The 23,628-nt window shown below is 34.7% G+C and overlaps 1 protein-coding gene across 5 annotated transcripts in view; it reads left to right on the top strand.

Moving 5' to 3' along the window:
* Window positions 1-23,628, top strand: part of Usp34 (ubiquitin specific peptidase 34) — a 219,644-nt gene that overhangs the window by 56,557 nt on the left and 139,459 nt on the right. For all 5 annotated transcript variants that reach the window (XM_046423315.2, XM_046423320.2, XM_058572885.1 and 2 more), the window contains 3 exons: window positions 521-582; window positions 7,400-7,481; window positions 7,567-7,659. In XM_046423315.2, the coding sequence (XP_046279271.1) occupies window positions 521-582; window positions 7,400-7,481; window positions 7,567-7,659 (237 nt within the window). The remainder of the gene's footprint in view (window positions 1-520; window positions 583-7,399; window positions 7,482-7,566; window positions 7,660-23,628) is intronic.

A 23,628-nucleotide genomic window follows, 5' to 3' on the forward strand; every position in this document is an offset into this window, starting at 1 on the left:
GAATTCTTTAGAGTTGAAATACCTTCCTGTGGTTTGCTACTAATCCCATTAATTTTACTTATTTACATTTTCTGTCTGTTTATGCTGTAGGTACAATGAAAATCTGAAGTAGCTTAATTTTATTCTTGTGCTTGACTTTGGAAATAAAATGCTTCTTGACATTTTCCGAGATAGGTCTTAAATGAATTTATCTAGGGAACCTTTCCTGAAACCTTCTGTGTTGATATGTTACTTGTTTGCCTTGCATTGTTTTTTTTTTCCTTTCTCTGTGTTCAACTTTATTTTCTGTAATATATTTAATATAATGAAGCATAAATATTACTTATGAAATGAATTTTAGCATTTTATTATGATAAAGGAAATAGTTACATTAATTGAAGCATGTTTATCTGAAATTCATATTTTAGAATTTTATTTGGTTATCAGTTACGATCTACATATATCAATTAGTTTGTGTTTCTTGCCTCTTGTAACATAAAAGGATTTGGAAAAAAACTTTTAATATCTTTTCTCTAATCAGAATCAACTTCATACCTTCAATGATGTGTGTAATAATGAATCGCTGGTATCAGACACAGAAACGTAAGTAGGAATGTTAATTTTTACCTAAATATACCATTTTAATGTGTAGCTATTTAAACAGTAAATAATTGTGACTTTTTATGATTTGAAGTGTTTTCTAGAATTTTTTGCCTAAAGGATACTGTTTTTGCCTAATGTCTTCAATTTGTACAGTCTTTAATACGCTTTCAGAATAATATGTTGAAATATTTCTGTGGTGGTTCTTTGTTTGTCGGGGGCACTGGGGATTGAACCCAAGTCATGCTAGGCAAACTCTCTACCACAGTCCCATTTCTATAGTTTTAAAAAATACACTAACATGTAATATTACTTGTCACAAAATCCTAAAGGATACTGTTTATTACAGAATAGAATATAGTAGTGAATATGGTCCTGATAGTTTTCAGATAGTCTTAATTCAGGTTGATGTGACAAAGTACCATAAATTGGTGGTTTATAAACAAGAAAGAAAATTTCTGGTCTTCTGGAGGTTGAAAGTCTATGATCACCCTATGCCAGCATGGTTGGCTTCTGGTGATTTGAAAATTGCTGTTTTCTCTTTGTGTCCTCACATGGCTGAGAGAGAGGCAGATATCTTATGGGTATGTTTTATATCGGCACCAATCCTATTTATGAAAGCTCCACCCTTATGACCTATTACCTCCTGATATCACCCTGGGCTCCTCTTACCCTCAATAAAAATTAAAAAGTCTTGGAATTTTCAAGTAATGCTGCAAATGTAAACTAGGGCTTTATGGTAGAAGAACAGTGGATAGGGAATAAGAAGGAATTCCATTCAAAAAAGCATAAGGAATACATTAAGGACATGATTAAGAAAATAGTAAAAAATTTTGAGGACTAGTTCGTAAATTTCATTTTTTTTTCCCCCTTTTCTGATATTGGAGATTGAAGCCACGGGTTCTTTACCACTGAGTCACATCCTCCTCAGCTGTTTTTGTTTTGAAACAGAGTCTTGGTAAATTGCTGAGACTAGTCTTGAACTTGTAATCCTCATGCTTCAGCCTGTCTGGTTACTGGGATTACTGGTGTGTGTGTTGGGCAGAATTTACCTGTTTTAAATGTATAGTTCAATGAATTTTAGTAAACATTACCATCATTGCACAATGATTCCCTTTGTGTATTTGTAGTCAGTGTTTATTCCCAGTCTCACTAATCTCCTTTCTCTATAAAATTTGCCCATGTTTGATGTTTCATATAAATGAAATCATAGGATAGTGATCTTTTTCATCTGGCTTCTTTTTGTATGTGTGGTGCTGGGGATCAAAATCAAATTCTCTGCATGCTAGGCATGTGGTCTACCCCTCCCCCCAGCCCTCATTTGGCTTCTTGCACTTAGTATTCTCACTCACTTTTTCTTTTTCCTTTTGTCCTTCCTGAGGTTCATTCATATTGTAGTATGTATTAGTACTCTATTTTTTTTATTGCCAAGTATAAATCATGTAAATTGTACCACACTTTCTTTTTTTTTCACTTATTTATTTATTTATTTTAACCATACGATTTATTTTTATTTTTTTTAGTCATACATGACAGCAGAGTGTATTTTGACATATAATACATACATGGACTGTACATACATCAATCATATTGTCTATTCTATTCTGCTGCCCTTCCTATCCTCTCTACTCCTCCCCTCCTCTCCCATCCTTTCTCTCTATCCAATCTAATGTGACACACTTTTTTTCCCTTTTTCTCATCACAACATCATATATGTATTCTGTACAATAATGGAAGGTTCTCCTTCCATCTTCCGTGCAACTCCCCTTCTCCCTCTTTTTCCCTCCCACCTCTCTTCCCTATTTAGTGATAGTCTTCTTCTCATGCTCTTCCTCCCTATCCCATTTTGAGTCACCCCCCTTATATCAGAGAAGACATTCGGCATTTGTTTTTTAGGGATTGGCTAACTTCACTTAGCATAATCTGCTCTAATGCATCCGTTTGCCTGCAAATGCCATGATCTTGTTATTTTTTACTGCTAAGCAATATTCCATTGTGTATAAATGCCACATTTTTTTAATCCATTCATCTGTTGAAGGGCATCTAGGTTGGTTCCACATTCTAGCTATTGTGAATTGTGCTGCTATAAACATTGATGTGGCTGTGTCCCTGTAGTATGCTCTTCTTAGGTCTTTTGGGTATAATCCGAGAAGGGGAATAGCTGGGTCAAATGGTGGTTCCATTCCCAGCTTTCCAAGGAATCTCCATACTGCTTTCCAAATTGGCTGCACCAATTTGCAGTCCCACCAGCAATGTATGAGTGTATCTCCCCTGCCCCCGCCCCATCCCCAGCACTTATTGTTGTTTGACTTCATAATGGCTGCCATTCTTATTGGAGTGAGATTGTATCTTAGTTTTAATTTGCATTTCTCTGATTGCTAGAGATGGTGAGCATTTTTTCATGTATTTGTTGATTGATTGTATATCCTCTTCTGAGAAGTTTCTGTTCAAGTCCTTGGCCCATTTGTTGATTGGGTTATTTGCTTTTTTTTTTTTTTAAACTTTTTGAGTTCTTTGTATACTCTAGAGATTAGAGCTCTATCTGAAGTTTGAGTGTTAAAAATTTGTTCCCAGGATGTAGGCTCCCTATTCATCTCATATATTATTTCTCTTGCTGAGAAAAAACTTTTTAGTTTTGGTTTTAACTCTTGTGCTATAGGAGTCTTATTAAGAAATTTGGGGCCTGCCTCCATGTGATGAAGATTAGGGCAAACTTTATCTTTTATTAGACGCAGAGTCTCTGGTCTGATTCCTAGCTCCTTGATACATTTTGAGTTGACTTTTGTGCATGGTGAGAGAAAGGGATTCAATTTCATTTTGTTGCATATGGATTTCCAGTTCTCCCAGCATCATTTGTTGAAGATGCTATCCTTTCTCCATTGCATGGTTTTAGCACCTTTGTCTAATATAAGGTAGTTGTAATTTTTGTACCACACTTTCTTTACCCATCTACATCTAAAATGTAGATGGATATTTGGATTGTTTTCACTATTTGGTTAATGGGAGTAATGCTGCTATGCACTTTCATATACAGGTGTTTTTGTGGGCATGTATTTTGCAGGTAGATATTGAGGAGTAGGATTGCTGCTTCATATGATGAATTGTTTAACTTTTAAAGAAACCATCAAGTTATTTTCCAGTATTCTTGAATTACTTTATATTCCCACTGACGATGTATAAGGGTTCCACTTTCTTCTCATTCTCAGCAGTACTTGTTATTATATTTTTGATTATAACTCTTCTAGTAAGTATAAAGTTGCATTTCTTTAATGGTTTTATTTTCATTTCCCTAATCACTAATGATGCCAAACATCTTTGTGTGTGTGTGTGTTTTGCAGGGAGTGAGCCCAGGGCCTTGTATGTGCTTAACAGGCACACTATTTTTGAGCTACTTCTTTAGTCCTGAACATCTTTTTTATGTGGTTATTTGCTATTCTGTTTGTTTTTTGGTGAATTGTTTGTACCTTTGCCCTGTTTTTAATTGGGTAGTTTGCTGTGTTTTATGGCCTATCATGTGGTTTGTACTTCATCATGTTCTGTGTTTGGTTAAGAAGACTATTTTGTTGTTAAATGAAGTGTTCCATAGATGTCTGTTAGGTCTAATTGATACATAATGATGTCTCTCATATTCTTTCTTTCTTTCTTTTTCTTTTTTTAAATACACGACAGCAGAATGTATTACAATTCTTATTATACATATAGAGCACAATTTTTCATATCTTTGTATAAAGTATGTTCATGCCAATTCATGTCTTTATAAATGTACTTCGTTTTTTTTGCATTACAATTCTTATTATACATATATACCACAATTTTTCATCTGTCCGTATATAAAGTAGGTTGACGCCCAATTCATTTCTTCATACATGTACTTTGGATAATGATGTCCATCACATTCCACCATCCTTGCTAATCCCCTGCCTCCCCCTTGCCCTCCCTCCTCTGTTTCTCATATTCTTGCTGATTTTCTGCCTACTTCTTTCTGTTACTTAAAGTAGGGTATTGAAGTCTCAAGATCCTCATTATTTTGTATTTGTGAATTGATTTGTCTGCTGTAGCTTTTCTGTAACCCCCAAATGTCAACCCTTGTAGCATAGTCATTCATTCACATTCATACAGCAGTAAAAGATTCATATTCTAAGCTTAAGTTGAATAAGGCAACATTCTGCCATCTTGTTTGAAGTGCAAAAAGCTGGGGCTATGTGCCAGTTGAATGGGATTTGAATACCAACTCTAGTACATTACTAGGAGGCAGCTTCAGATAAGTCATTTAAATACTTCTAAACATCTCTTTCTCTGTTATAAAATAGAGTAGAATCAGCCTGTAAGAGTTGTTTTTAGGACTCAAGATTATAATCTGTGTGTGATATATTATATTCATATTTCCCCTAGGATAAAGGTTCACTATTAGTTAATTCATGCTTTTGCCGGGACTATATAGAATATGTCTATTGTGAGGACGAAGAATTGATTGTCCTATTGAACTGTTTCTTTGATTCAGTTTTTGCTTCATATATTTTTGGGCTCTTTTGTTAGGCACACATGATTGCAGTTGTTATGTGAGCCTGGTAATTTGATACTTCTATAATTAAAATGTATCATTTTTTTGTCTTTTTAATACTCTGATTTAGTATTATTTAATATTAGTACAGCTACTATAGCTTTCTTGTAATTATTATTTGATAAATCTTTTTTAAAAATATTTTTTAGTTGTAGTTGGACACAATACCTTCACTTTATTTATTTTTATGTGGTGTTGAGGATCGAACCCAGGTCCTCGTACGTAGTAGGCAAGCACTCTACCGCTGAGCCACAACCCCAGCCCCTCCCCACCCCCGATAAATTTTTTTTGTCATCCTTCTATTTTGTCTGTTTTTGAATCTAAAATATGCATTTTGGAATTGGACCTTAAAAAAAAAATCTAGCCCTTCAGTCTCTCTGGAATTTTTAATCCATTCACTATTATTGTTGTTTTATAGCTGGTTTTACATCTGCCATTTTGCTATTGATTTTGTCTTATGTTTTTATATTCTTTATTGCCTTACTTTGCAGTATATAGGCATATTCTAGTATGCTATATTTAAAAAATTGTTTGCCAGGTGTAGTGACACACACTTGTAACCCCAGCAATTTAGGGGGTTGAGGCTAGAGGAATGCAAGTTCAAAGCCCCCCATTAATTTAATGAGACTCTGTCTCAAATAAAAAATACATAAAAAATAAAATAAATATATAAATATGCAAATATATAGATATGTAAAATGTAAATATATAAGAAGTAAAAAGGACAGAGTATGTAGCTCAGTGGTAAAGCACCTCTGGCTTCAATCTTCAGTACCAAAAAATCAAAAACAAAAAAACATGCTTTTGGTTGTTTGCTCTAAGGGTTACAGTATGTTAACTTCTTCAAATTACTACTAATTTAATAATAATATGAGAAGTTGCTCCATTGTAGCTATTTTACTTTGTTCTCCATCAGAAGTCAGCTCTTGATCTTTTTTTTTTTTAATTAACATGTTTTAGTTGTCAGTGGACCTTTATTTTTATTTATATGTGGTGTTGAGAATTGAACCCAGTGTGTCTCTCACACATGCTAGGCAAGCGCTCTACCACTGATCCACAACCTCAGCGCCCCCCCCCCCCCACTATTGATCTTTTTCTTGTTTGTTTAATTGTTTTTCTTTGACAACTTTTAAGAGTTTTCTTTTTTCTGCCCCACAATGTGAACTCTTTGTGATCAATTTCTATTTGGAATATGAATATATATATATGTGTGTGTGTGTGTGTGTGTGTGTTTGTGTTTAAATTCAGTTTGGGAAGTTTGGGCTGTTATTTCTTCAAATATTGTTTCTGTACCTTCCCATCCTTGAAATACACACACACACACACATACACACACACACACACACACATATATATATATATAAAATACACATATATTTTTATTTATATGTATTTATATGTGTGTATATTTGTCTCCAGAGTCCTGAGTGGTTGTTATTGATAATATAGTTGATGTTTATTGTTCATCAACCATTACAAAAGTAATAGTGTGTAAATTAGAGTTGAAGCTTATGGATCGTTACTTTAGTATGAATACCCAGAAATAGGTAAAATATACTACTAGTAGTTTTAACATTTTGCCTTTTGTGGCCCATATATCTAATTCTCTTTTTTAAAAGAAAATCTTTAGAACTTAGCATAAAGTGTAATTTTTGAATAAACAAGAAGAAATGAAAATTATTCATTCTTTGTAGTTTTTCTATATATAATTAATATAGATGAAAAAAATTGGAAATCTTTTATTGTAGCTGATGTTTCTTCTACTTTTTATAATTTACCTATCATTTCTATTTTACTTCATTAGTGGAATCTTAATTAGTATCAGGCAGTGATTTGCAGTTTGGCTTGGAAATAATTGTTCTTTGTTCATACTTTTGGTAACCTACTTTCTTGATGTTATCTCATTATAGAGGGTGTATTGGGAAATGTACTATGGAAATTAAAAATTGGGAATAAATCACCAACTAAATGTTATACTTGGTATTCTGAGTTGGGTACCTCATTGTAGTAGTTAGGAATATCCTAGCTTTTCAGTTATTTGTTTACAAAACCAGGTAATATTAGCATTTGTTACCGTCCTTCTTAGTTACATTTTAGAATACGGTGAACAGTTAATTGTATATAATCACTTCTTTGTAGTTTGTATGGGAACAAATTGCAAGTTTTATCAGAGCCTGCATTTTAGACATGGGGAAATGATGATTTTAAGAAAACATTTTTTTAAATGTATTTATTTATTTATTTTTTACTTGGCTTTAGGTCCATTGCAAAAGAACTTGCAGACTGGCTTATTAGCAACAATGTAGTGGAACATATATTTGGACCAAATTTACATATTGAGGTATGTGGACAATTAAATGGTTTTTGTATTTTATAGACAGAAGGACATTTTAAAATATTAACTACATTAAGTTTTCTTTTTCCAGATTATCAAACAATGCCAGGTGATTTTGAATTTTTTGGCAGCAGAAGGGCGACTGAGTACTCAGCACATTGACTGCATTTGGGCTGCAGCACAGGTAAACTTAATAGCTCACATTTATTGAGCAATTCTTTATTATATGTTCTAAGTGCTTACTCCCTTTTAGGATAAATTCTGTTATTCCAATTTTATAGCTAAAGAGGAAAAATTTTATAGCTAAAGGAAAAGCTGGGAATGGAATTTCTATGTCCATGTGTTACTATGTTACTGATAAAACCGAAGGAAATTAGAATTAATTAAAACTTCTTCATAAAACAGTTTTGGCTTTGAAAATACCTTTTCTTGTTGTTCTCCTTTATACTGTTTACCCTTGTATCTTGAATATGGTAAATTTCTTTTTTATTTTACCAGTTTTTTTCTTTAATTTTTTTGAATAGTATCTATCAATATAATTCAGAATCCTAAAAGTAAATATAAATGGTTATATTAAACATTTTCATCTCAACATCTATGAAGCATGTAGTTCTTATTTTAGTTGCATTAGAAATTTTTTTTAATAAACAGCAGATCATATCTGTTTTTATCTTTTTTTCCCACAAATGTAGCATACCAAACATACATGGCTTTTTTGACCTAAAATTTTAATCTGGCAAGTTCACATCATTATAAAAAATGCTTTCTTGTTTATTTTTTTTGTGTTGGGGATCAAATCTGGGCTTCACACATCTAAGCAAGTGTTCTTTCACTGACCTGCATCCCCAGACTTTTTTTTTAAAACATATCCTTTATTTATTTTTATGTGGTGCTGAGGATCAAACCCAGGGGCCTACACATGCTAGGCAAGTGCTCTACCACTGAGCCACAACGCTAGTCCTCCTCAGACCTTTTAAAAGACTATATGGTGTTTCATTATTTGTATGTATTTAATTTAGCCAGTTCTCATTCATGGACATTATTTTTTCCCTAGTCTTTTCTGTTATAAACAGTGCCATAAATATTAGCTCCCCCCCCCCTTTTTTTCTTTTTTAAATAGTCATGAGTTTATACAAGGGATAGAAAGGTGAAAGGGGGATACTTTAAAGGGATAGAGTGGGTTCTCTCAAGAGTAGAGAAAGATGGTGCTCCCTTCTTGCCCTCCACTTTGAATAGGGTCCCAGGGAAGTTTGCAGAGAGACCCATCCAGGCCCACCTTTTGACTTTTGATCGACAGTGTAGGAACTGCTCTTCCTGCTTGGACTGCCTCTAGAGAGGATGGTGTGGTTGTTCACATAGTTGGAGATTTAAGGAAACTGAGTTTTCCTGTTTTTGCCTCAAGTTTCTGACCCCTCAGTTGGTTTATTACCCTTTGAATGCCTTTAGCAAGCTTTATTAGTGAGGGTCCTCATGTTTTTTTTGTCTGAGTGATTGGGGGTTAGAATAGTTTCAGTGATCTGGGATGGTCCAGGTCACCTAACGGTGTGACATTACCTATAATGTTTCTTAAGGGGATGTAATTATGGTTGGAGATGTTTTAACATACCATGCCCCCATCTTTCAGTGCTTATCTGTCAGCTAAGGCTTCCTGTGGCTCTTCATTGTTGTTTGTCTCCCCCCCCCCACACCCCCCATATATGGCTAACTAGTTACCTCCCCTCTTCAGGACTTGGGTTCCTAAATTCTTTTAAAGTATTTGGGCTTTGACTATCTCTTGCTGCTTCCTACTGAGAGAAGACAGAATCCCTTGTCCTTTATCAAGTGTGGCATGGACAGTTAAGGGTATGTAGCATCAGGGAAATCCAGAGGTGCGTGGTGTTTGTTGGTAAGTGACTGGACAAGGCATAAACATGGCAAGGACCATATACAACTGCAGGGCCTTTAGAAGGGGACCTGTTGTTCCCTGTTTCCTGGCTGACCTTAGAGGGCAAGGGCAAAATATTGGCTGCTTTTTCCTTAGCCCTGTTACTCAATTGTCTTGGGTCTCCAAGTTTTAGTTTTAAATATTTATTTAGTACTGGGAATTAAACCCAATAGGGCTTTATCACTGAGCCACATGCCCAGCAAAAATTCCTTTCCACCCTTTAAACACAAAATGAGACAGGGTCTCACTGAGTTGCTGAGGCTGACTTTGAACTTGAAATCCTCCTTCCTCAGCCTCCTGAGTTGCTTGGATTACAGGCATGTACCACCACACAGTTTAAGGTTTATTTTAACTTAAGGGTTTTACTCTGGTCCTGCCCTCCCCATCCCCCTAGTACTGAAGATGCAACTTGGTGGTGCTTTACCAGAGAGGTACATCCTTGTCCTTAATTTTATTTTTTATTTTGAGACAAACTCTTATTGAGTTGCCAAGATAGGCCTTGAATTTGTGATCCTCTTGCCTCAGTCTCCCTATTCACCAGGCTTATAGGCATGGACCTCTGTCCCTAGCTGGTGTGGTTTCTTTTTTAAAAAAATTATTTTTAGTTGTCCATGGACCTTTGTTTTATTTATTTATACATGATGCTGATAATTGAGATTAGTTTTTCAGTAAACATAAAAGCTAGTACATAAGAGTACATAGAGTAACATTTTGATTTGAAGTTATTTTCTCTGTCATTTAAAGTTACTGTTTTCCCGGGATTGGGTTACATCTTTTTATCTTCCCTTTCCGTTACTCTTTTTTTTGTTCTGGGATGGGGCTTTTCTGGGTATCCAGCAACCCAGGCCCTTGCTTGCTGTGAAAGCACCACTACTGAACTATATATCTCCAGCCCCTCTGCTTACCATTGTATCATAAATCTTTATATCACAGAAGTTTAAAAAACAGACTTCACAATCATTCAATTCTCTTAGAATTTGTTGTTAAATACTTTTTAGATTTTTAAGGACTTTTGCATAAATTTATGTAACTTGTGATCATATTTTTTTCTTTGAGTGAACAAAGTAGTGTTTTGGTATAATTTTCATGTCTTTTTTTTAATATTTAAGTTTTAGTTGGACACAATACCTTCATTTCACTTATTTATTTTTATGTGGTGTTGAGGATCGAACCCAGCGTCTCGCCCATGCGAAATGAGCGCTCTACCACTGAGACACAACCCTAGCCTTAATTTTCATATCTTTAAAAAAATATATTTAAAAAATATTTTTTAAATTGCCAGTGGACTTTATTTTATTCATTTATTTATATGCGGTGCTGAGAATTGAACCCAGTGCCTCACACATGCTAGGCAAGCATTCTACACTGAGCCACAACCCTAGCCCAATTTTCATGTCTTGATAGGAACCAAACTCCCTAGGATATAGAAGGGGTCTTAAGTATTATCTGAGTCAGATATACAGTATGCACAATTTGTAGACATATGGTTGGTTCATACTTGTTATCAGAATCTCAAAGGTATTAGTGATGCCTGATTTTAGGAACACTGACAAATACTCAGGTAATTGTTAACTTCCACTTCTGTATACAAATTTAGATTGCTGCCTTATGAGACATTGCAGAGTGCTAGTGTGTTATCACTACACTTAGTTGTAGTGTGGCCACTGAAATATCTTTTTCCTTTATTACATCTTATGATTTAAATCCTGTTTCTTCTTGCCTTTTCAGGCACTGTTATTAAAGTAAGTAATGTGTTTCTAGTAGATCTGTCTCAAATGGACCACCTGTTGGAACCTTTTGGGGGAGATGGTAATGAAGGCATAACTTCTTATACTCTTTCAGTGTCATCAGGTTTTCAGTATGTGGAACAAGAGAATATAAAAGGGCACCAATTTCTATGCTTGAAATCTGTGGCTTTGTATAATTTTTTATCCCAGGGAAAAGCCCTGGTGAATGGGTAATAAAGATTGGTTGCTTGTATTTTTCTGACCAACAGATGGCTGAAAGATAATTGTTCTTTATAGAAAATGTCACTTTATTTGTTTTCATTTCCATGTCTCAGTCATGCTTTCCATGAAATATGTTACTGTGATCCCAGAATATATTTCCCAGTTACATTGGGAGGATTACCTGTCCTACATCCTGAGAAGCTCCATGCCTTATTCTGAGTCAAAACTTTCTCTGGATATTATATTTTTAAAAGGTGTTCCCATTCCTTATGATTTTAGATATGAGGTGTCCCCCCAAAACTCATGTGTGAGACAATGGAAAAATATTCAGAGGTGAAATGATTAGCTTACGAGAGGTATAACCTAATCCATTGATATGAATAAACTGGGCCAGAATTGTAGGTATAGGTAGGTGGGGTGTGACTGGAGGAAGTAGATCACTGGGAGTATGCCTTTGGGGTTTATATGCTGTCCCTGGAGAGCAGAATTATGTTTCTTGTTTGCCATGCCCTGGGCTGCCTTCCTCTGCCATACCCTTCTGCGGTGATGTTCTGTTTCACTTTGGGTCCCGAGCTATTGAGTCAGCTGACATGGAGTGAACCGGTGAAACTGTGAGCCAAAATAAACTTTTACTCCTCTAAGTTGTTCTTCTCCTCAGGTATTTGGTTATAGCAACTAGAAGCAGATTAAACCACCTTTTAAGCTTTTTTTTTTTTGTAATAGGTGTAATGGACAGAATGCCTTTATTTTATTTATTTATTTTTATATGTTCCTAAGGATTGAGTCCAGTGCCTCACACATGCTAGGCTCGCACTCTGCCACTGAGCTACAGCTCCTCATTTTACTCTTTTAGAAATTGGTTAGTCTCACATCCATTGGTGACTTTTTTTTGTTTTCTTTGGGGGTTTGTTTATTTTTATCATAATGATTCATTTCTCTTCTTTGTAGGATGAGGAAATTATGTTACCAATTTTCTCCTACTTCCTCATTTTTTTATCTTCCAGTTAAAAAAATTATTGTACTTTATCAAATATTATACAATATTTAATTTCTGTAGTATAACCATAATTCCCATAGTTATTTAGTATTTATTTTTAAATATGTGACTCAACCACAATCCTTTTTTCTTGTTATTTTCTCATCCCCATTCCCTTTATTCCAGAGTTAATTTGTATTTATTTTGTGAATTCAGACTAGCCTTTTTTGTTTTGCCTAAAATGAAATTTGTAAATATTATATTGCTTTTCTACATGTTTGAAATGTCTTTTCTTTATCCTTTGAAAAAGGGCTTGACCAAATAAAAATGATAGTAAAAGCCATTTTTTTTTAAAGAGAGAGTTTTCTATTTATTTATTTATTTTTTAATATTTATTTTTTGGTGGACACAACATCTTTATTTTTTTATGTGGTGCTGAGGATCGAACCCAGTGCCCCATGCATGCCAGGCGAGCGCGCTACCGCTTGAGCCACATCCCCAGCCCCAGTAAGCCATTTTTAATTCCCCATATAACTTAATATCAGACGTGATTACATTATTTCTAAGCAAATAAGGTGGGGAGAAAAATGTCTTCCTAAAACATATGCCCATTATCTTTTATTGGGTGGAGTTTTCTCATGGTTTTTCCAAGTGTTAGTTAATGTGTTGAGGGTTTTTGGTTTGGTTTATTCTGAGGTTTTGGTTGATGACTTACATGTAAATATTTTTACTTTCATTTTTTTAAAAAAATATTTTTTCGTTGTAGATGGACACCAGTTATTTTATTTATTTACTTTTATGTGGTACTGAGGGTCAAATCCAGTGCCTCACGCATGAGCACTCTACCACTGAGCCATAACCCCGCCCACTTTCATGTTTTTATTATGTAAAATATACCACAACATAAAACTTAACATTTTAGCCACTCATAAATATACAGCTCAGTGGCATGAAATAAATTTGTTATGTAACTTTCTGTTTTTTTCACCGTCCCCAATAAAACGGAACATTTTAAACAGTAATTTCCAATTCTTCACTTGCCTCTGGTTTCTTCTAGTCCATATTCTGTCTTTATCAATTTGCATTTAGTAGATAATTCTGTGTATGCCTTTTTCAGCAGTGTTTTCAAAGTCCATTTGGTCATCATGTATATCAAAATTTCTCTTTTATAGCTGAATGTTTTATTGCATGTATGTTCCACCTTTTATCTATCGTATTGATGGACATTTGGTTTTTTTCATCTTGGCTGTTGTGAAAAAGGATGATAAGAACATGGGTGTACAATATTGTCAGAGTCCTTACTTTCATTGATTTTGTACATATACTTACAATTGGTATTTCTGGATCATATTGGTTAATTCTGTGGGGAACCTTTTGGGGAACTGCTGAAAGTTTTTTTCAATGTCCACACCATTTTGTATTCTCACTGAAAATAGAGCTAACCCTCTATTGTCAAAGATTTCTGAATATCTTTGCCAATACTTGTTATTTTCCTTCTTAAAATTTTTTAGTCATCCTGTGGGTGTGAGTTTGTATCCCATTGTGTTTTTTAATTGCATTTTTCTAATGCCTAATGATTTTGGAGATCTACCCTTCCATGTATTCATTGACTAGTTGTTTATTTTCTTTTTTAAATTCACATTTTTTAAACTTTATTTTTATATATGGTGCTGAAGATACAACCCAATGTCTCTCATATGCTAAGGCAAGTTCTCTACCAGAGAGCCACAATCCCTGTCCAAGTTGTTTATTTTCTTTGGCCATATGTCTATCAAAATCTCTTGCCAAAATTTGATTTGGCTCATTTTTTGTTGCTATTGCTATTGTTGAAACTTTTATGAGGCGTATAATTTGCATATATAATATTTGCATATATTTTCTTCTAGAGCTATATGTGGCTTTTCACTTTAGTTTTTATTAGCATTGAAAAATAAAATTGGGGGGCTGGGGGTGTGGCTCAAGCGGTAGCGCGCTCGCCTGGCGTGCGTGCGGCCCGGGTTCGATCCTCAGCACCACATGCAAACAAAGATGTTGTGTCCGCCGAAAACTAAGAAATAAATATTAAAAAAAAAAGAAAGAAAGAAAAATAAAAATAAAATTGGGGCTGGATTTGGAGCTCAGTGGCAGAGGCTTGCCTAGCATGTGTGAGTCACTGGGTTCGATCCTCAGCACCACATAAAAATAAATAAATAAAATAAAGATATTGTGTCCATCTTCAAAAAAGAAAACTGTATATATTTACGTGTATAAGTTGATGTTTCGATGTACATTGTGAAATAATCATAATCAAGGTAACATACACAGTGCTTCATTTAGTTACCTTTCACCTCTTCTTCCTTTTTTCTTTCTTTCTTTCTTTTTTTTTTTTTTTATGAGAACACTCCTAAGATCTACTGTCTTGGCAAATTTTTAAGCATATGACACAGGTGGTGGGGGTGTGGTTTTGCTTATGCTGGCCCAGGACCTCAGGCATGCTAGGCAAGTGCTCTACTACTAAATCATGCCCCTAGCCCCAACGCAGTGAATGTTAATTATAGTCATGCTGCTGTACATGAAATGTCCAGAATTTATTTATCTTACGTAATTGAAAATTTGTACCATTTGACCAACATCTTTCTACCTCTCCCTCCTTCCATCTCTTGGTGAACACAGTTCTCTCTGTTGCTAGGATATATATATATATATATATATATATATATATATATATATATATATTTACATTTATTTTTCAGTTGTAGGTGAACTCAATACCTTTATTTTTTTTTTAGTTTTATGTGGGGCTGAGGATCGAACCCAGTGCCTCACGCATGCTAAGCAAGCGCTCTTCCTCTGAACCACAACCCCAGCCCTCTGTTGCTAGGATTTTGATGTTTCTAGTGTGTATGTAAGTGAGGTAATACAGTATTTGTCTTTCTGTGTCTGTTGTCTTTTTTTGGTAACCTTTAATTAATTAATTAATTAATTAATTTTTATGTGGTGTTGAGGATCGAACCCAGTGCCTCACACATGCCAGATGAGTGTGCTACCACTGAGCCACAACCCCAATCCCTGCTGTCTTTTCTTTTAATGTGGTACTAGGGATTAAATGCATGCTAGCCCAGCACTGTACCAAAGACCTATGTCTCCAGGCCTTTCTGTTTTGAGACAGGGTCTCACTAAGTTGCCTAAGGTGGACTCAAACTTTGTGGTCCTCCTGTCTATGCCTCTGAAATACCTGGAATTATAGATGTGTACCACTGTGCCTGGCCAGTGGTCTTATTTCTCATATGGTAATGTCCTCAGGGGTCATCAATGTTGTTGAAAATGAAGGATTTCATCTCCTTAAAGGCTGAATCCATACTATTCCTACATGTATGTATATTTATGTATAGCACATTTTGTTTAGCCATTCACCTGTGGAAAGAAAAGGTTGTTTTCATATTTTGGTTATTTTGAATAATGCTGTGATAAATATGGGAGTGTAGATATCTCTTTGAGATGATTGGTTTGTTTTCTTTGGGAATGTATTCCAGAAGTAGGATTGTTGAATTGTAAGTAAATTCTATTTTAGGTTTTGAGCAACTTCCATATTGCTGTATTATTTTCCATAGCGGTTATATGAATTTATATTTCCAGCAACAGTGTACAAGGGATCCTTTCCCCCCCCCCATGTCCTCACCAGCCCTTGTTCTCTTTTGCCTTTTAGGGGATAGCCATTATAAGGGGTGAAGTAATATCTCATGTGTTTTGAATGTATTTGCTGATAAGTTGTATTGAGCACTGTGTATTCACACTTGCCTATTTGTATGTCTCTTTTTGAGAAAATTATATTAAGTCTTTTTTTTTTTTTTTGTATCAAGGATTGAACCCATGGGTGTTCAACCATGAGCCACATCCCCAGCCCTTTTTTTATATTTTATTTAGAGACAGGGTCTTGCTGAGTTGCTAAGTGCCTTACTAAGTTGCTGAGGCTGGCTTTGAACTCAGTTTTCTTGTCTTAGCCTCCTGAGCCACTGGGCTTATGGGTGCATGCAGCTATTAAAATTACCCATTTAAAATTTATTTGCTTTTTTTTAAAATTTAAATTTGTTATATATCACAGCAGAATGCATTATTTGTTTTTTTGATGTTGAATTGTTTGAGTTGCTTAATATGTGTTGGAAATTAACCCCTAATCAGATTCAGATTCATAGTTTGCAGTCTTAACTTTCTTTCTTTTTTTTTTTTTTAAATATTTTATTTTTTTTAGTTTTTGGCAGACACAACATCTTTGTTTGTATGTGGTGCTGAGGATCGAACCCGGGCTGCACGCATGCCAGGCGAGCGCGCTACTGCTTGAGCCATATCCCCAGCCCTTAACTTTCTTTTTTGATACAGGGATTGAACCCAGGGCTGCTTAACTGCAGAGCCCCATCACCCCCTTTTTGCTAAGTTGCTGTGGCTGGCTTTGAACTCTTTTAGTCTTTCTACCTCAGCCTCTTCTGAGTTGCTGGGATTTTTTTTTTTTTGATCTTAAGCATTGTCATTCATATATTACACACACACACACGCACGCATGCACGCACGCATGCACACACATACAGAACATAATCTGCAAATAGATATTTTTCTTCTCCCTTTCTGATTTGGATGCCTTTTAATTTTTGTCTAATAGCTGGGATTTTCTATTCTAAGTTGAATAGAAGTGGTAGGATTGGGCACTCTTTCTTTGTCTAGGATCTTAAAGGAAAGAAAAACTTAGTTTGTACCTACTGATTATGATGGTAGCTGTAAATATGAACTTTCTTATGTTGGATAAATTTCTTTTCTACTTTTTTTTTCTTTTTTGGTGCTGGTAGTACTAGAGATTGAACCCAGGGCCTTACACATTTAGGGAAGTGCTCTACTACTGAACTACATCCCCAACCCCTTTTCTACCCTTTAAAAAATTTTTTTTAAAAAAATCCTCAATAGATGTTTTTTTTTTCTCCCTTTTTGTACCTAGATTTGAACCCAGGGGCGCTTAACCACTGAATCACATCCCTCTCCCCTTTTAAAAATTTTTTTTTGTGATAGGGTCTTGTTGCTTAGTTGGTTAGGTTCTTGCTAAGTTAGTGTCAAGCTTTTCATCTTCTTGCCAAACCTTCTGAATCTCTGGGATTATAGGTATGTGCCACCAGGCCCAGCTGTGATGTTCAATTTTGTAAAATGCTTTTCTTTTTTGCAGTTACTGAAATTTGATAATGTGTTTCTTGTGTGCCTGTGTCTTACTTTTGATTATTTTTTAATGTTTGAGACAGCCTCTTGCTGAGGGTGGCTTCAAACTTCAAATCTTCTTGCCTCAGTCTAAGGAGTACCTGTGCCACCATGCTCAGCCATGCTATTATGCTTTCTTAATTTCCTTTTTGTATTATTCATTACTGATTTGTAGAAACAGCTAATTTTTCATATTGATCTTGAATCTTGAAACTGAATTTGGTTCACAGCTGTATAGCTTTCTTGTGAATTTTTTGAGTTTTCTGTATGTGTATGTATGATTATATATGTCATTTACAAATAGGGATGTTTTTGCATATTTCTCTCTAATTTGGATGCCTTTTTTTTTTTTTATTTTTGCCAAATATCTCAGAAGAGATAAGTAGCATTCATGAATATGGGTTGTTTTGTTTTGTTTTGATTTTAGGGGTAAATCTTTGGTTATATCTATAAGTTTAGTAGTAATATTTTAAGTTCCAGTTGTATTGACTGTTTTTTTTTTTTTTTCCCTTTTCTTTTTGTGGTGTTGGGGGTTGAACCCAGGACCTTGTGCATGTAAGGCAAGCACTCTACCAATTGAGCTATGTCCCCAGCCTTTCTCTCTTTTTTTTTTTTTTTAAGTAAATATACCTAAATGTTTGTCATCTTTTAAATCTTTTATCTTTTAGAAGAACCCATTTTTGTTTTGTTGGATCCTATCCCCACCTCCATTTGGTCTTCTATTTCCTATTTTTTAACTTCTCTAATTCTTATTCCCTTCCTTCTGCTGTCTTTGGATTTATTTTGTTTTTTAGTTCTCCATGTTTAAAAGTTTTGTTGTTCATTTGAGATCTTTATTTATTTATCTTTTTTATATATTTATTTCATATTTATGTGGTGCTGAGGATCGAACCCAGTGCCTCACACATGCCAGGTGAGCGCGCTACTACTTAAACCATATCCCCGGTCCCAGAGAGATCTTTTATTTTTAATATAGCTTTGCATTTATAAATATGAACTAAGATTTATAGTTATACATTTCCCTCTAAGGGACTGGTAGTATAACTCAGTTGTGGAGTGCTTACCTACTAAGCATGAGGCCATTCATGGGTTTAATCCCTAGCACCACCCAAAATAAAACAAATCCTCTGAGCATTGCTTTCTCTGCATCCTGTTATTTTTGTGTTTTTTTTTTTTTTAATATTTGTATTTTAGTTGTAGTTGGACACAATAACTTTATTTCACTTATTTATTTTTATGTGGTATTAAGGGTCAAACCCAGGGTCTCACAGGTGTGAGGCGGGTGCTCTACCGCTGAGCCACAACCCCAGCCCCTGACCCCACCTTGTGTTTTTATTTAATTCATCTAAGTGTTTTCTAGTTTGCCTTGTGATTTCTTCTTGTGATTTGTTTTTATTGCTTAATGTCTACATATTTTCCAGTTTTCTTTTTGATATTGCTTTTTAGATTTGTCTTCCTGTGGGTGAAAAATTTTTGTATGATAGCTTTTTTTTTTCCCTCCAATTTTTGATCTAACATAGTCTCTCTTGAAGACTGTCCCATGTGGTAAAGATAATATATTTTCTCCTGTTGTAGCATGGGGTGTTCTGTCTGTGTGTTTGGTTTCTTTAGTTTATTGTGTTGTTTAAGTCTTCTGTTTCTTATTTGTCTGCCTTCCTTATTTTCTCTTTTATTTCTATTAGAAATACCATTGTTTTATTATATTTCTCTTTTTATTTCTATTGTTGCTTCGTAATGGTTACAACTGTTATATTTTCTTGTATTGAACCTTTTATTAATAAAATCTTTTTGTCTTTGATAATTTCTTAAAATTTTTAAAAATTGTGCTTAAAAATTGTACAATTCAGTTTGTGAAGTATTCACATTGTTGTGTAACAGATCTCTAGAACTTTTTCAACTTTTTCATATTATAAAACAGAAACTCTATGCCCACTGAATAGTTCCTTCTTATTTCTCCCTCCATGTACCCCCAGGTAACTCTCCTTTCTACTTTTTTGTTTCTGTGATTTTGAACCATACTACATTTGTGCTTTTGTGATTTGCTTTACTTAACACAGTGTAGTCTCCTCAAGATATATCCATATTGTACCGTGTGATAAGATTTTTTTCTTTATAAGGCTGAATAAGATTCTTTTTTATGTATTCAACTCATTTTGTTTATTCTTTTTTAAATTAATTAATTAATTTTAATTAGGTATATATGACAGCAGAATGCATTTTGTTTCATTGTACACAATTGTTATTCATTTAAAAATATTTTTAGCTTCAGCTTGTCACAATACTTTTATTTTATTTCATTTTATGTGGTGCTGAGAATTGAACCCATGTGCCTAGCAAGTGCTCTACCATTGAGTGCCAGCCTCATTCATTTTTTTGATGTTTTGATTTCTTCCACATCTTGATTATTGTGAATAATATTCCAGTGATTGTGGGAGTGCAAGTGTCTCTTTGAGGTCCTGTATATTATTATTATTATTATTATTTATTTATTTTTTAAAGAGAGTGAGAGGGAGAGAGAGAAAAAGAATTTTAGTATTTTTTTTTTTAGTTTTTGGCGGACACAACATCTTTGTTTGTATGTGGTGCTGAGGATCGAACCCGGGCCGCACGCATGCTAGGCGAGCCTGCTACCGCTTGAACCACATCCCCAGCCCCCTGTATATTATTTTGGATATGTACCCAAGAGAGATTTTTAGATCAAAGTGAATTCCATTTTTCTTATAACATTTTTTTTCTGGCAGAGGGGTTACCAGGAATTGAAATTAGGGGCACTCAACCACTGAGCCACACCTCCAGCCCTTTTTTGTATTTTATTTAGAGACATGGTCTCACTGAGTTGCCTAGCACCTCAAGGTTGCTGAGGCTAGCTTGGAACTTGTGATCCTCCTGTCTCAGCCTTCAGATCATTTGAGATTATAGGCGTGCACCACCGCGACGGGCTCTTAAAACTGTTTTAATGTTTAAATTCCATCTTACTTGATGTTAGTATAGCCAGCTGAGTTTGCATTTGCTCACTTTTTGCATGGAGTATTTCATTACATCCTTTTGCTTTCACATTATTTGTATCATTGGATATAAAGTGAACCTCTGTATAGTAGTTGAAGCATATTTTTTAATCCATTCTGCTGATCTGTCTTTTGATTGAATGCTTTAAAAATAATTACTGCAACAATAAATGTTGTTGAGGATGTGGTGAAAAGGGTACACTCATGCATTGCTGGTAGGACTTCAAATTGGAAAGCAGTATGGAGATTCCTCAGAAAATTGGGAATGGAACCACGCTGTGACCCATCTATCCCACTCCTTGGTTTTTACCCAAAGGACTTAAAATCAGCATACTATTAGTGATGCAGCCAAATCAATGTTTATAGCAGCTCAGTTCACAACAGCTAGACTGTGGAACCAACCTAGGTGTCCCTGAATAGATGAATGGATAAAGAAAATATGGTATATATAATCAATGGGATATTACTCAGCTTTAAAAAAGTAAAATTATGGCATTTGCCAGTAAATGGTTGGAATTGGAGATTATCATGCTAAGTGAAATAAGCCAATCCCACAAAACTAGAGGCCGAATGTTTTCTCTAATGTGTGGATGCTAATTCACAATAATGTGTGTGGGGGGGCACTAGGGAAGAATAGCATTACCTTAGATAAGGTAGAGGGAAGTAATGGGAGGAGAGGAGAGGGGAGGGGATGTGGGGATAGGAAAGATAGTAGAATGAAATGGACATTATTACTGTATGTATATATGTGACATGACCAATATGATTCTGTAACATGTACTCTCAGAAAAATGAAAAATTATATCCCATATATGTGTGAAATATCAAAGTGCATCATTGCATTCTACTGTCCTGTATAACTAATTTAAATAAAAATTTTTAAAAAAATCCTGATAGTTGTGTCTTTTTGCCTTTTGTTTTCAGCTTGTCACAGAGTCACTTTTGTCCTTTTCCCCTATTAGTTTTTTTGTTTAGTTGCTTTATTCTTTGTAATTTTTTTAAAGAAATTTTTAGTTGCTTTTTTAAGTGAAACATTTTTATTCCCTTTTCACTAATTTTTGTGTTTAACATGGAGATTACACCTAACCTCCTAAAGGTATGTCTAATTTGAATTTACACCAATTTAACTTCTGTGCTATATAAAAATTGTGCTCCTATATGACTCCATCCCCCATTTTTGTATTGATGCTACAGATTGCAGTTTTGTAATTGTGTTCCCAAAACATAGACTAGTTTCTTTTTTTACTTCATAATTTCAATAATGTAGAAAACAAGTGGAATTACAAACCAAAATTATAATAAAGCTTGCTTCTTATTTATTAAATTATATTTCTACATAACACTGTGGTACATTTTGGCATATTCATATATACATATAACGTAGTTTGCTTTATTTCAATCCCTAGTACTTTGTTTCCTCCTCTTTCCTGCCCATGGTAATAATGCTATTTTTTCTAATTGCCTAAATATTTATATCAGAGATTTTTATTTCTTTTTTTACTGTTCAGCCTCCTTTCACTTCAGTATGAGGGTATCCTTTTAGTAATTCTTACAGGGCTGGTCTGGTGATAACAAACTCCTTTAGTGTTTGCTTTTCTTAGATTTTGATAATCTCTCTCATTTTGAAGGGCAGTTTTTCTGAATAGAGAATTTTTGGTTGAAAGGTCTTTTTTTATTTCAAAAAAAGGTATTTTTAAATTTTATTTTTATATATTTATTCTGAATATATAAATTCACTGCCTTCTGGCCTCCAACGTTTTTATGAGAAATTGACTGATAATCTTACTGAAGATTTTATATACTATGAGTGGCTTCTCTTCCCCCTTTGGCCTTCTGGGAAGTTTGGTTTTATTGTGTATTGATGAGTCACTTTGAAACTCCTACTTGGAATTTATTTTAATTTTTGTATTTATAGTTTCATGTCTTTCATCAGGTTTGGGTATTATTTCTTTAGGTATTCTTTTTATGTGTTTCTCTTTTTTATCTTTGGGTTCCTATAATGAGTTAGTTGGTCTGCATCAGTGTATCCCATAGATTGTTTTCTTTCCTTCATCTCCGGAACCTCACTGACTTATTGAGTTGTTTTCAGGTGTGCCGATTCTTTCTTCTGTTTGTTCAGAGCTCTTTATGAACCCTTCTAGTGGATTTTTCATTTGTTGTTGTACTTTTTCACTCCAGATTCCCCCCTCCCATTTTCTTTCTCCTTCTCTCTCTTATACTGGGAACCTTTTTAAAGAGCACTCTACCACTGACCTCAGTAATTGTTTATTTTTTGAAATAGTGTCTTACCAAAACTGCCCCAAACCTGTGATCCTCCTGCCTCACCCTTGCAGATTGCTGCAATTAGAGGCATGTGCTGCTGTGCCTAGCTTATTTTTTCTTTAAAATTTATGTAAGCAGGATGGGGTTGTGGCTCAGTGGCAGAGAGCTTGCCTCTCACATGTGAGGCACTGGGTTCGATCCTCTGCATCACATAAAAATAAATAAAGAAAATAAAGATATTCTGTTCATGTATAACTAAAAAATATTTTAAAAAATAAAATTTTTGTATGTTATTGATGATTTTACTTGTTTTCTGTCTTTGTCCTTCTCTTTGCTCTGTGAACACTGTTAACATAGGTGACTTTAAAAACACCTATGTTTAAGGTACTAAGTCCATCAGATGTGCCCTCTTACATACTTACTTACTTACTTATCCCACCCCCCCTCCCTCCCCCTTTTGTGATACCCAAGATGAAAGCCAGGGTTGCTTTTCCAATGAGCCACGCCCACAGTTCTTTTTATTTTTTAAATTTTGAGTCAGGTTTCAGAAAGTTGCTGAGGTAGGCCTTGATCTTTTGGTCTTCTTATCCTTAGCTCCTGAATAACTAGGATTACAGGTGTGAACTACCTGGCCAGCTCTCAGATACCTTTTCTGTTTATTCATTTTGTTCCTCAAGTGGATAATACTTTGCTTTTTTTTTTTCCCCCTTGTGATTTTTTTTGGGGGGGGGGGAGCAGGGGCAGAGTTCAGTTAAAAACTGGCCATTTGAACTTTGCAGTGTTTTAAGTGTTGAAATCAAATTTTCTTTCTATTTCAGGTCTT

The sequence above is a fragment of the Marmota monax genome, unplaced genomic scaffold (assembly GCF_021218885.2).
Source record: "Marmota monax isolate L192 unplaced genomic scaffold, Marmota_monax_Labrador192_F-V1.1 WCK01_AAM20220418_F8-fsc00015, whole genome shotgun sequence".
Classification (NCBI taxonomy): domain Eukaryota; kingdom Metazoa; phylum Chordata; class Mammalia; order Rodentia; family Sciuridae; genus Marmota; species Marmota monax.